Genomic DNA, 14106 nt, shown 5'->3' with positions numbered 1-14106 from the left:
CTCCTGATCTTCCAGCTTTAGGAAGGCATCGTTAAGTAAGGCTTTGTGAGACGCCAGCACCTCCGACGCTTTAGCCTCATAGGTCATGATGGCTTCTTGTGTAGTTTCTAGCGAGACCACTCTTTGACCCAGGTGTTTCATGTCGTCTTTGATGTCTGACAAGTCCTGTTTAAGAGGCGAAAGGGCAGACTCCAGGACCCATCGGACTGTCCGTTCTGAGAGAGGTGGATCTCTGGGCCTCCTGTCCGATATATCGGAGCCGCTGCCTGCGTCTGAAAGTTCTCCTGCATCGGAGTCCTGAGCAACAGACGCCGCCATATTTGGGCCTTTCTGCGCGGCAATCCTCTGCGTTTTCCGAAGAAACTTCTCCATCTCTGGTTGTTTGGAGTGCAGTGGGGTAGACTCTGAGCTTCCTCTGTTCTTATCTTTGCCAGGTTTCCCCATAATCAAGCAGATTATAAGCTTATATAGGGCAAATGAGCCGGAATGCTGGAGGAGCTCAAGCTCGTGCGGCCATTCAGCAGCGTGGCTAGGCTCCGCCCCCTATAGTAGTGATATTCTTGTACATAGGAGGCAGTATTATAGTAGTTATATTCTTGTACATAGGAGGCAGTATTATAGTAGTTATATTCCTGTACATAGGAAGCAGTATTATAGTAATATTCTTGTGCATAGGAGCAGTATTATAGTAGTTATATTCTTGTACATAGGAGCAGTATTATAGTAGTTATATTCTTGTACATAGGAGGCAGTATTATAGTAGTTATATTCTTGTACATAGGAGCAGTATTATAGTAGTTATAGTCTTATACATAGGAGCAGTATTATAGTAGTTATATTCCTGTACATAGGAAGCAGTATTATAGTAATATTCTTGTGCATAGGAGCAGTATTATAGTAGTTATATTCTTGTACACAGGAGCAGTATTATAGTAGTTATATTCTTATACATAGGAGCAATATTGTAGTAGTTATATTCTTGTACATAGGAGCAATATTGTAGTAGTTATATTCTTGTACTTAGGAGGCAGTATTATAGTAGTTATATTCTTGTACATAGGAGCAGTATTATAGTAGTTATATTCTTGTACATAGGAAGCAGTATTATAGTAGTTATATTCTTGTACATAGGAGCAGTATTATAGTAGTTATATTCTTGTACATAGGAGCAGTATTATAGTAGTTATATTCTTGTACATAGTAGACAGTATTATAGTAGTTATATTCTTGTACATAGAAGTATTATAGTAGTTATATTCTTGTACATAGGAGCAGTATTATAGTAGTTATATTCTTGTACATAGGAAGCAGTATTATAGTAGTTATATTCTTGTACATAGGAGCAGTATTATAGTAGTTATATTCTTGTACATAGGAGCAGTATTATAGTAGTTATATTCTTGTACATAGTAGACAGTATTATAGTAGTTATATTCTTGTACATAGAAGTATTATAGTAGTTATATTCTTGTACATAGGAGGCAGTATTATAGTAGTTATATTCTTGTACATAGGAGCAGTATTATAGTAGATATATTCTTGTACATAGGAGCAGTATTATAGTAGTTATATTCTTGTACATAGGAGGCAGTATTATAGTAGTTATATTCTTGTACATAGGAGCAGTATTATAGTAGTTATATTCTTGTACATAGGAGCAGTATTATAGTAGTTATATTCTTGTACATAGGAGCAGTATTATAGTAGTTATATTCCTGTACATAGGAGGCAGTATTATAGTATACATTCTTGTACATAGGAGCAGTATTATAGTAGATATATTCTTGTACATAGGAGCAGTATTATAGTAGTTATATTCTTGTACATAGGGGCAGTACTATAGTAGTTATATTCTTGTACATAGGAGGCAGTATTATAGTAGTTATATTCTTGTACATAGGAGCAGTATTATAGTAGTTATATTCCTGTACATAGGAGGCAGTATTATAGTAGATACATTCTTGTACATAGGAGCAGTATTATAGTAGTTATATTCTTGTACATAGGAGCAGTATTATAGTAGATATATTCTTGTACATAGGAGCAGTATTATAGTAGTTATATTCTTGTACATAGGAGGCAGTATTATAGTAGTTATATTCTTGTACATAGAAGCAGTATTATAGTAGTGATATTCTTGTACATAGGAGCAGTATTATAGTAGTTATATTCTTGTACATAGGAGCAGTATTATAGTAGTTATAGTCTTATACATAGGAGCAGTATTATAGTAGTTATATTCCTGTACATAGGAAGCAGTATTATAGTAATATTCTTGTGCATAGGAGCAGTATTATAGTAGTTATATTCTTGTACACAGGAGCAGTATTATAGTAGTTATATTCTTATACATAGGAGCAATATTGTAGTAGTTATATTCTTGTACATAGGAAGCAGTATTATAGTAGTTATATTCTTGTACATAGGAGCAGTATTATAGTAGTTATATTCTTGTACATAGGAGGCAGTATTATAGTAGTTATATTCTTGTACATAGGAGGCAGTATTATAGTAGTTATATTCTTGTACATAGGAGGCAGTATTATAGTAGTTATATTCTTGTACATAGGAGCAGTATTATAGTAGTTATATTCTTGTACATAGGAGCAGTATTATAGTAGTTATATTCTTGTACATAGGAGCAGTATTATAGTAGTTATATTCCTGTACATAGGAGGCAGTATTATAGTAGATACATTCTTGTACATAGGAGCAGTATTATAGTAGTTATATTCTTGTACATAGGGGCAGTACTATAGTAGTTATATTCTTGTACATAGGAGGCAGTATTATAGTAGTTATATTCTTGTACATAGGAGCAGTATTATAGTGATATATTCTTGTACATAGGAGCAGTATTATAGTAGTTATATTCTTGTACATAGGAGCAGTATTATAGTAGTTATATTCTTGTACATAGGAGCAGTATTATAGTAGTTATATTCCTGTACATAGGAGGCAGTATTATAGTAGATACATTCTTGTACATAGGAGCAGTATTATAGTAGTTATATTCTTGTACATAGGAGCAGTATTATAGTAGTTATATTCTTGTACATAGTAGACAGTATTATAGTAGTTATATTCTTGTACATAGTAGACAGTATTATAGTAGTTATATTCTTGTACATAGTAGACAGTATTATAGTAGTTATATTCTTGTACATAGGAGCAGTATTATAGTAGTTATATTCTTGTACATAGGAGCAGTATTATAGTAGTTATATTCTTGTACATAGGAAGCAGTATTATAGTAGTTATATTCTTGTACATAGGAGCAGTATTATAGTAGTTATATTCTTGTACATAGGAGCAGTATTATAGTAGTTATATTCTTGTACATAGTAGACAGTATTATAGTAGTTATATTCTTGTACATAGAAGTATTATAGTAGTTATATTCTTGTACATAGGAGCAGTATTATAGTAGTTATATTCCTGTACATAGGAGGCAGTATTATAGTATACATTCTTGTACATAGGAGCAGTATTATAGTAGATATATTCTTGTACATAGGAGCAGTATTATAGTAGTTATATTCTTGTACATAGGGGCAGTACTATAGTAGTTATATTCTTGTACATAGGAGGCAGTATTATAGTAGTTATATTCTTGTACATAGGAGGCAGTATTATAGTAGTTATATTCTTGTACATAGGAGCAGTATTATAGTAGTTATATTCCTGTACATAGGAGGCAGTATTATAGTAGATACATTCTTGTACATAGGAGCAGTATTATAGTAGTTATATTCTTGTACATAGGAGCAGTATTATAGTAGATATATTCTTGTACATAGGAGCAGTATTATAGTAGTTATATTCTTGTACATAGGAGGCAGTATTATAGTAGTTATATTCTTGTACATAGAAGCAGTATTATAGTAGTGATATTCTTGTACATAGGAGCAGTATTATAGTAGTTATATTCTTGTACATAGGAGGCACTATTATAGTAGTTATATTCTTGTACATAGGAGCAGTATTATAGTAGTTATAGTCTTATACATAGGAGCAGTATTATAGTAGTTATATTCCTGTACATAGGAAGCAGTATTATAGTAATATTCTTGTGCATAGGAGCAGTATTATAGTAGTTATATTCTTGTACACAGGAGCAGTATTATAGTAGTTATATTCTTATACATAGGAGCAATATTGTAGTAGTTATATTCTTGTACTTAGGAGGCAGTATTATAGTAGTTATATTCTTGTACATAGAAGCAGTATTATAGTAGTTATATTCTTGTACACAGGAGGCAGTATTATAGTAGTTATATTCTTGTACATAGGAGCAGTATTATAGTAGTTATATTCTTGTACATAGGAGCAGTATTATAGAAGTTATAGTCTTGTACATAGGAGCAGTATTATAGTAGTTATATTCTTGTACATAGGAAGCAGTATTATAGTAGTTATATTCTTGTACATAGGAGCAGTATTATAGTAGTTATATTCTTGTACATAGGAGCAGTATTATAGTAGTTATATTCTTGTACATAGGAGCAGTATTATAGTAGTTATATTCTTGTACATAGTAGACAGTATTATAGTAGTTATATTCTTGTACATAGAAGTATTATAGTAGTTATATTCTTGTACATAGGAGGCAGTATTATAGTAGTTATATTCTTGTACATAGGAGGCAGTATTATAGTAGTTATATTCCTGTACATAGGAGGCAGTATTATAGTAGATACATTCTTGTACATAGGAGCAGTATTATAGTAGTTATATTCTTGTACATAGGAGCAGTATTATAGTGATATATTCTTGTACATAGGAGCAGTATTATAGTAGTTATATTCTTGTACATAGGAGCAGTATTATAGTAGTTATATTCCTGTATATAGGAGCAGTATTATAGTAGTTATATTCTTGTACATAGGAGCAGTATTATAGTAGTTATATTCCTGTACATAGGAGGCAGTATTATAGTAGTTATATTCTTGTACATAGGAGCAGTATTATAGTGATATATTCTTGTACATAGGAGCAGTATTATAGTAGTTATATTCTTGTACATAGGAGCAGTATTATAGTAGTTATATTCTTGTACATAGGAGCAGTATTATAGTAGTTATATTCTTGTACATAGGAGCAGTATTATAGTAGTTATATTCTTGTACATAGGAGGCAGTATTATAGTAGTTATATTCCTGTACATAGGAGCAGTATTATAGTAGTTATATTCTTGTACATAGGAGGCAGTATTATAGTAGTTATATTCTTGTACATAGGAGGCAGTATTATAGTAGTTATATTCTTGTACATAGGAGGCAGTATTATAGTAGGTATATTCTTGTACATAGGAGCAGTATTATAGTAGTTATATTCTTGTACATAGGAGGCAGTATTATAGTAGTTATATTCTTGTACATAGGAGGCAGAATTCATTTTACGTCTGTGCTCCCATTTGGCACGTCCTTATTCAGTGACTAGTCTGTACTTCTTACTCACACCCTGTAGTGTAATATCACGGTCTTGGGATTGTACTATTTAGGAGTTGTGTATCTTAGACACAGGGCTTATTAGGATGGAGTCACTGCTGGATTCCTCACCTTGGTCAGCTGCCCAGTAGTTTCGTTCTGTGCCTCCTTGTTCTTATTAAATCTGTTTTTCAGTAGTGTTGGGAGCAGCGTGAGTTGTTTTTGCCAATTTCTTTTTTTATTTTTTATTCTTGAATCTTTTCCAGAAGAGTAATTCGGGGATGAGGATTGTACTGCCGGTTTCCACAACAGACTCACAACTCTTCTTCTTCGCTATCAAAAATAAAAGCTGTATTTTTGTCCTTTATTAAAGGGAGTCACGGCTGAAAAATGTATCTCCATCTTGACTGTTCACTAGACTGATTCTCCAACATGTGGCTAACCATGTGTTGCAGAACTAAAACTCCCAGCTTGCATTGATGACCTTCTGCTAGGAGTTGCAGTTTCGCCTTAGGGTGTTGATGACTTCACTAGTTATAGAGTATGTACCAAGATGGAAACCTATATATCCTCTATCCACAGACTAGGGGATAAAATCTGGTGGGGATCGGATCCCTGAGACCCCCGCGATCCCAAGAACGGTTAGGCTATTTTTACGGCGGGCTTTTCCGGCATAAATGCAGCGGTATTTGTCTGGCTGGAAGGCGACATTTGTGCTGTAAAGCGGTGGATCCCATTATGGTCCATGGGGATTCGGTGAAGAACTGTAGAATCCTGAGAATTGACAGATACTTAGTTTTTTTAAGTTTTATTGAATCTGACCCATAGTTTTGGTGCCAAAGGACTCCACGCCCGCTATCATTAGAATTGGTATAAAATGTACTTAAAATACCGCTTAAATGCTCTGCTTTCTTTGGTTACTTCAGGTTTGGATTGCACTTGCCTGATTATATATGGAAGATTACGACTAGAGAAGAACGAATTTCATATTATGAAATTCGTTCACACTTTGTTTGGTGGTAAAAGATGAACTGCGTTATGGGTTCTGTTACCACGGACCATAACGCCATTCTATGACTTTAGAGACATTCCGTTATTCATTCCATCATAATAGAAGTCTATGGGCTGCAAAACTGATCCGTCCCGTTTCCGTTATGCAGGTGGAGTCCCCCCCCCCCCCTCTAAAGGCATTCAGTCATAGAATTGCGTTATGGTCCGTGGTAACGGAATCCATAACGCAATTCGCCTTTTACGGATTTCATAAGCGGAAATGCGCTCATCTCTAATTAGGACACAATGTTAGGATCCTGTCAAGTCATTCAAGTAAAACGTTGCATAACACAAATGTAAAAACGGGAAATCCAGAGAGCTCGCCACAGACCGCGTACCCAGCTCCACAGTCAATAAGATGGTGCACGGAAGAGCGCCGCTCTAGCCACAGCGGTAATACATACAAACCTGGAGGTCCAGCACCACGTCTTAAAACTTCAATCCTTTATTGGGTCACATTAAAATGGAATCCTCCAAGAGTTCAAAACCAACGCGTTTCAGGCAAACCCATGGCGTGACTAATGGCAGCATGCGTATGTCTGTCTGAATGTGTCGCTTTTACATTTGCGCTTTCTCGGATTATTCAGTTTTAATGTGACCTAATAATGGATTGAAGTCTTAAGACGTGGTGCTGGACCTTCAAATCTGTAGGCATTGCCTAACACAGGGATTCTCACCCTGCGGTCCCCACCATGCCCTGCTGTAGGCTGTCTGGGCATGCTGGGAGTTGTAGTTTTGTAACAGCTGGAGGGACGCAGGTTGGGCATCCCTGGGCCCTAACACAACATCCATCTACATGGAGATACAAGGCAGCACTTTCTCAGCTGCCAGTCAGTCTGAGACCTCCTGGGTCCATGGTGGCGAACCTATGACTCGGGTGCCAGAGGTGGCACTCGGAGCCCTCTCTGTGGGCACCCGCACCCTGGAAAGTCTATGGTGTACCAGTATGCCTTAGACCTTTCCTGCCACTCCTCAGCGCAGGGCGCACTATGTACGGCACGGGCAGCGCACTGAATGTAGTCAAGCTATTATAGCGTATATGGAAGATATCCTATACTGGACTGTAGTAATCGGGGTAAAATGCCGTGGCACTTTGCAATAAATAAGTGGGTTTTGGGTTGCGCTTTGGTCACTCTGTCTATAAAAGGTTCGCCAGCACTTCCCTAGGTCCTCTGCTTAAAGGGGCTGCCGAATTGTATGGCGTGCAACATATTTGCTCTATAATATGTGACTTTTCAAACTTCTACCCCCCCCCCCCCCCCCCCCCCCAAAAGTAGACGAGACAACCATGACGCCCATACTAATGCCTAGTCCGAGTGGATGGGGCGTGCAGAAACGCTGCGCATCCGCTTCAAAACTGAATTTCGGGCTTGGGTTTCTGCCGCAGATTCTTTAAAAAATATAAAAAGAATAAATACATGTTGGATTTGCAATGGGCAGATCCTGAACTTGTGAACAAAGCCTTTATAGTAGTGAGGAGCAGAACGCAGAATCCCTTCCGCTTCATTATTTTTCATTACTTTATTTATTTATTTTTTGTTAATTCTAGAAAGCCCCTTTTTAAAATGCAGCTAATAAAACCTGCTGATAAATGTCCCCTGTCTGTGACCACTGTCCTATTATTGTACATGATCTCTTCCCATTGACGACTCCTAATCCGTTGCGACATCCAGCTCACGAGACCGAAATATTCAGAACTGGCCAAATATTGCGTCCGGACAAGGTCATTCAGGTTGGAACATGTGCGGCGGCGGCACCGTGGGAACGATCCATGTAGATGTCCTCAGCCGTGCCAGGAAAGCCTTTGGCATTACTCGGATATTACATTATTTTTGGTTACATGTGTTCAGTTTCCAAAAAGGCTCAATTTACTTTGTGACATTTTATCTATTTTTGTCGTCTCACTTCAGCAAATGGCATTGATCATGTAGAGAAAGTTACCGTAATACAAGGCACTTACTAATGTATTGTGATTCTCCATATTGTCTCCTTTGCTGGCTGGATTCATGCTTATATCCAGGGGTTATGAGCACCCTGCAATCCATCAGTGGTGGTCATGCTAGAACACTATAGGGAAAGGCTCCTGCCTCTGGTGGCCGGGATCGTGGGATGCGCGTAGGCACGCATGTGCAGCAACTCTCATCCACCTCATATCTGCGCTGCAGCAGTAACTGGCGTAGAAGCTGCTGTGCATGCGTGCCTGTGCGCATTGCCACGGTCCCGAGGTTGGCGTTTTTTCATATAGTGTTCTAGCACGACCACCGCTGCTGGGTTGCAGGGTGGTCATAACCATGGAAATGAGTAATGTGATTAAAAAATTATGAATCCAGCCAGTAAAGGAGGCAATATGCACAATCACAATACATTAGTTAGTGCCTTATCTGCTGAAGTGAGACGACCCCTTTTATTTTATTTTTTTTGTATTTCTTTATCGTTTTTCTTGTTAAATATCTATTATACCCATCCCTCGTAGAAATAATGCCTAAGTGGTGTTAGCGGCACCTGGCCACTTGTTTACAGGGTTAATTTAATCCCGTGATTTATAAATATTTAGCAGATGAACAAACATGTCCCTTGCGGGTCCGCCGGGGGAGTATTATCCAGAGCAAAGTAATTCTAGGTTGCTAATGATTTAATTACAGGCGTGCACAGACTCGGCTTGTGCTGTGCGTCATAAAGGGCAGAAAGCGTTTGTTTTTTGGTGGGGAAAACGCCACATTTGTATTTATTTTTATTTTTGTGTTTTTTTTTATTTATTTATTGAGATCCCAGGACTAAAAGGTGATTCCTACTATTCTTTATAAAATGCTGTTGCATTGTTCCTTACAGTGCACATCTCCACTGCTGCAAGAAGGTCCCCCACTGATTCAGATTTATCCTTTTCATTAAAGAGGTTCTGCAGCAGATGGGGCATGCACTGGGAGGTTCTGCGGCGGCTGAGGGGTGCGTTGGGAGTTCTGTGCTTGCATTGGGAGGTTCTGTAGCAGGTGGGGCATTGTGTTAGGAGGCTCTGTGGCGTGTGTTGGGAGGTTCTGCGGGGGCGTGTGTTGGGAGGTTCTGCGGCGGCGGGGGCGTGTGTTGGGAGGTTCTGCGGCGGCTGGGGCGTGAGTTTGGAGGTTCTGCGGCGGGGGCGTGAGTTTGGAGCTTCTGCGGCGGCGGGGGCGTGTGTTGGGAGGTTCTGCGGCGGCGGGGGCGTGTGTTGGGAGGTTCTGCGGCGGCGGGGGCGTGAGTTTGGAGGTTCTGCGGGGGCGTGTGTTTTGAGGTGAGGGAGTAAGATATCGAACAGGAGAAGAAACCTCCTATAGAGTCCATCCCTAACGGACTGCTTGTGCAGAGATGAGCAGCGCCTGTGGCACCTCTCATCGCTGTATAATCCTCAGATATTACTCAGACATTGCAGCAGAACTTTTCCTTTAATACATATTATTATATTATAAGGAGATCCAGATAGTTTGGTAAGAAGGCCCTGTAGTATGGACGGTGCTGATGATCTTGGTAGATCGTTGATTACCGGGATAAAAATAACTCGTCTGATTCTTTTGTTCTTCAGACCTGAAGAAGACGCTGGCAGTTCTTCTGGATAATATCTTGCAGCGTATCGGGAAGTTGGAGTCTAAGGTAGATACGCTGGTGATGAATGGTACTGGATCCAACTCTACCAATGGTACCACGACGTCCATGCCCAGTATTGCTGCTGCCGAAAAAGTAAATGTTGCAGGTAGGTGGAACATCCGTTTTCTGTCCGAGTCTCGCACACCACATATGCAGTCCATGTGGCCGCCGCTTTTTTTTTTTTTTTTTTTTTTTTTTTTTTTTTTTGCAGACCTGTTGTTTTCAATTGGCCTGTGGCCTCCATTCTTCGGACGTGTGGATATGCTAAGCACATGGCTGATCCGTGTGCTTTCCGCATCTCCAGATAGAACATGTCCAATACTTGTCTGCAAAATCTGATCCCATTTGAAGTCAATAGGTCCACAAAAAAATGTGGATGCAACGCAAGCCATGTCCGTATTTTGCGCATGCATGATTGGCAGACTGCAAAACCGTCATGTGCCGGGGGCTTAAGTGTGCGGTAGTCAAGCTCTGGCCTTAAAGGGATTCTCCAACTTTACAAAACACATGGCCTTTTTCTCTTGCCTGAACGCAGGATCATCAGTAGGGTTTAGGAAAACCTGAAGGCATCCATTTTATCTCCCCATCCTCTTTCCTCAAGGAAAGCTGGCCATAAACGTTGGAAAATTTTATGTATCATGCGTTTAGGAGCAGGAGAACGGAAAGGACTGATCCGGCACATACCTGAGCCGAGCGGAAGCCAAGGACCCTGTAGACTATAATGGGATCCGTTAGGTTTCCGCTCAGAAGATGATTTTGGAGCGGAGATCAAAGTTGTGCGCACAGGACTTTTGTCTCCGCTTCAAAAATCTTCCTCTAAGCGGAAACCTAACGGACCCCATTATAGTCTATAGAGTCCTTAGGGTCCGTTCGGCTCAGTTATGTGCCCAATCCGTCCTTTCCGTTCTCCTGCTCAGCGATGTGAACGAAGCCTTATCTGGCTCCATCAGGCATGTTGGCTTTATTATCTCTGGTCCTTGGTTTCCCTGGGACTTAAGTGGCCCCAATCCTTGTGGTAGGTTGAACCTGGTCAGTCTGGAAGGTGGTAGCCTCTGACTCTCGGATTGGGCAAATTGCGGAACGCACACGGACACTGCGGTTCGTGGGCCGCAAAACACACCGGTCGTGTGCATGAGGCCTTTCTGTGAGTGCTTGTGAAATGATCAGAAATCTCCATTTGCATGGTTTCTGGCTGCTTAGACCACACAGCTAGGGGTCGGAAAGCAGTAAAATTATCCCTGCGAGCAGAGGATTTATCCTCCTTGTTCAGCATTTGGTTTGAAGTCCCGGTGTCCTAGTATTTGGATAGGGATGAAGCCCACCCCCCCATCTCTCGGCCTCAGTGAACATGTACAGAAGATCTGCACAGCAGCGAGATAAAAGGACGGTAGTTTACACCACAGACCCTGAAATGTAAGAATGTTGGATTTCTACCAAAGGTCCTGGTAGCGGAATCAATCCTCTATCTGCCGGGCTCATCTTACCCGTATTCAGGGGCACTTGGCACGGGTCAGGATCCCGGATTGTGTGTCTGTCGTTGGTTTGTTCAGAACAAATGGACTTGGGCAAAGACTTGAAATGTGCGGCGATAATCTCTTATCAATGTGCTTATTATGTCTGCTAATTTTGTGTGTGTATGGAGCAGAGTACGAGCCAGGTCTGTGCAGACACTTTCTCACAAAGAATATGGAACGTATAATCATTAAGAGAATTATGTAAAGCCTGTTACAGTCCACCACATACTGCATATACATTACTTGTCTGTACTGCAGAGCTGCACTCACTGTTCTGCTGGTGGAGTCACTGTGTACATACATTACTTATCCTGTACTGATCCTGAGTTACATCCTGTATTATACTCCAGAAAAAAACATGCCGCCCAAACCCCCTCCCCCCGCTTATGTCCATGTGTCTATAGCATCAGATTGCAGCTCTAAGTTCATGTGGTCATTCTGCCAGGACTCGGGCATTAGTGAAGCAATGATTTTCATTTCTGCATCGGTGCAGATTACTCTTGTTTGTGGATTAATCCATGTGTCACACCAGTAATTTGTGCTCCAGACAAGAATGAGGAACATTGGGTTTCATCTGGGGTAGAAGACGCCATGCACGTGTATTAACCTCACTGACCCATAGTGTCTTATTTGGTAACGTACAGTCATTGAGACTGCACCCTCTGCAGGAGCAGTATTATAGTAGTTATATTCTTGTACATAGGAGCAGTATTATAGTAGTTATATCCTTGTACATAGGAGCAGTATTATAGTAGTTATATCCTTGTACATAGGAGCAGTATTATAGTAGTTATATTCTTGTACATAGGAGCAGTATTATAGTAGTTATATTCTTGTACATAGGAGCAGTATTATAGTAGTTGTATTCTTGTACACAGGAGCAGTATTATAGTAGTTATATTCTTGTACATAGGAGCAGTATTATAGTAGTTATATTCTTGTACATAGGAGCAGTATTATAGTAGTTATATTCCTGTACATAGGAGCAGTATTATTGTAGTTATATTCTTGTACATAGGAGCAGTATTATAGTAGTTATATTCTTGTACATAGGGGCAGTATTATAGTAGTTATATTCTTGTACATAGGAGGCAGTATTATAGTAGTTATATTCTTGTACATAGGAGGCAGTATTATAGTAGTTATATTCTTGTACATAGGAGGCAGTATTATAGTAGATATATTCTTGTACATAGGAGGCAGTATTATAGTAGTTATATTCTTGTACATAGGAGCAGTATTATAGTAGTTATATTCTTGTACATAGGAGCAGTATTATAGTAGTTATATTCTTGTACATAGGAGCAGTATTATAGTAGTTATATTCTTGTACATAGGAGGCAGTATTATAGTAGTTATATTCTTGTACATAGGAGCAGTATTATAGTAGTTATATTCTTGTACATAGGAGGCAGTATTATAGTAGTTGTATTCTTGTACATAGGAGCAGTATTATAGTAGTTATATTCTTGTACATAGGAGGCAGTATTATAGTAGTTATATTCTTGTACATAGGAGCAGTATTATAGTAGTTATATCCCTGTGGATAGGAGGCAGTATTATAGTAGTTATATTCTTGTACATAGGAGTCAGTATTATAGTAGTTATATTCTTGTACATAGGAGTCAGTATTATAGTAGTTATATTCTTGTACATAGGAGTCAGTATTATAGTAGTTGTATTCTTGTACATAGGAGCAGTATTATAGTAGTTATATTCTTGTACATAGGAGGCAGTATTATAGTAGTTATATTCTTGTACATAGGAGGCAGTATTATAGTAGTTATATTCTTGTACATAGGAGCAGTATTATAGTAGTTATATCCCTGTACATAGGAGGCAGTATTATAGTAGTTATATTCTTGTACATAGGAGTCAGTATTATAGTAGTTATATTCTTGTACATAGGAGGCAGTATTATAGTAGTTATATTCTTGTACATAGGAGCAGTATTATAGTAGTTATATTCTTGTACATAGGAGGCAGTATTATAGTAGTTATATTCTTGTACATAGGAGGCAGTATTATAGTAGTTATATTCTTGTACATAGGAGGCAGTATTATAGTAGTTATATTCTTGTACATAGGAGGCAGTATTATAGTAGTTATATTCTTGTACATAGGAGGCAGTATTATAGTATAGTATTATGGGAATAACAGTGAAATTGTGTGTGTGTGTGTTTTTTTTTTTTTTTTTTTTTTTTTTAAATACATTTCCAGGACGTCCTCCATGACAGCACCTCGTGGAGGATGTCTCCCCGCCCACTATTGGGACAGGAAACAGAGGTTAAAAGTCCCCCCCACCCTACACACACACCAGTGTTTTTCCTGTCACAATAATCTGAGGTCTCTAAAAAAAAAAAAAAAAATTTGGGACCAGGGCAGAGGTCGGGATCGGGGGGGGGGGGGGGCCGCCAAGTTCCTCTCCTTCCTTCTCTTGACGCCTGGCTAAAACCCTCTAAATGGGGGGTCCCTTAGCTCCCCTAGCCCCTCCGGTACTT

At 39.1% G+C, this 14106-nt stretch overlaps 1 protein-coding gene across 6 annotated transcripts in view; it reads left to right on the top strand.

Annotated features, from left to right (window-relative positions):
* Positions 1-14106, top strand: part of MGAT5 (alpha-1,6-mannosylglycoprotein 6-beta-N-acetylglucosaminyltransferase) — a 94097-nt gene that overhangs the window by 35080 nt on the left and 44911 nt on the right. For all 6 annotated transcript variants that reach the window (XR_005780602.1, XM_040441205.1, XM_040441207.1 and 3 more), the window contains one exon: positions 10030-10197. Coding sequence is in view for 5 of the 6 variants with exons in the window: in XM_040441205.1 (XP_040297139.1) it covers positions 10030-10197 (168 nt within the window). In the remaining variant the exon portion in view is untranslated. The remainder of the gene's footprint in view (positions 1-10029; positions 10198-14106) is intronic.

Source organism: Bufo bufo, chromosome 7 (genome assembly GCF_905171765.1).
Source record: "Bufo bufo chromosome 7, aBufBuf1.1, whole genome shotgun sequence".
NCBI lineage: Eukaryota > Metazoa > Chordata > Amphibia > Anura > Bufonidae > Bufo > Bufo bufo.
Note: the sequence above shows the minus strand (reverse complement) of the source record. Positions and strands in the feature narration are given on the sequence as shown.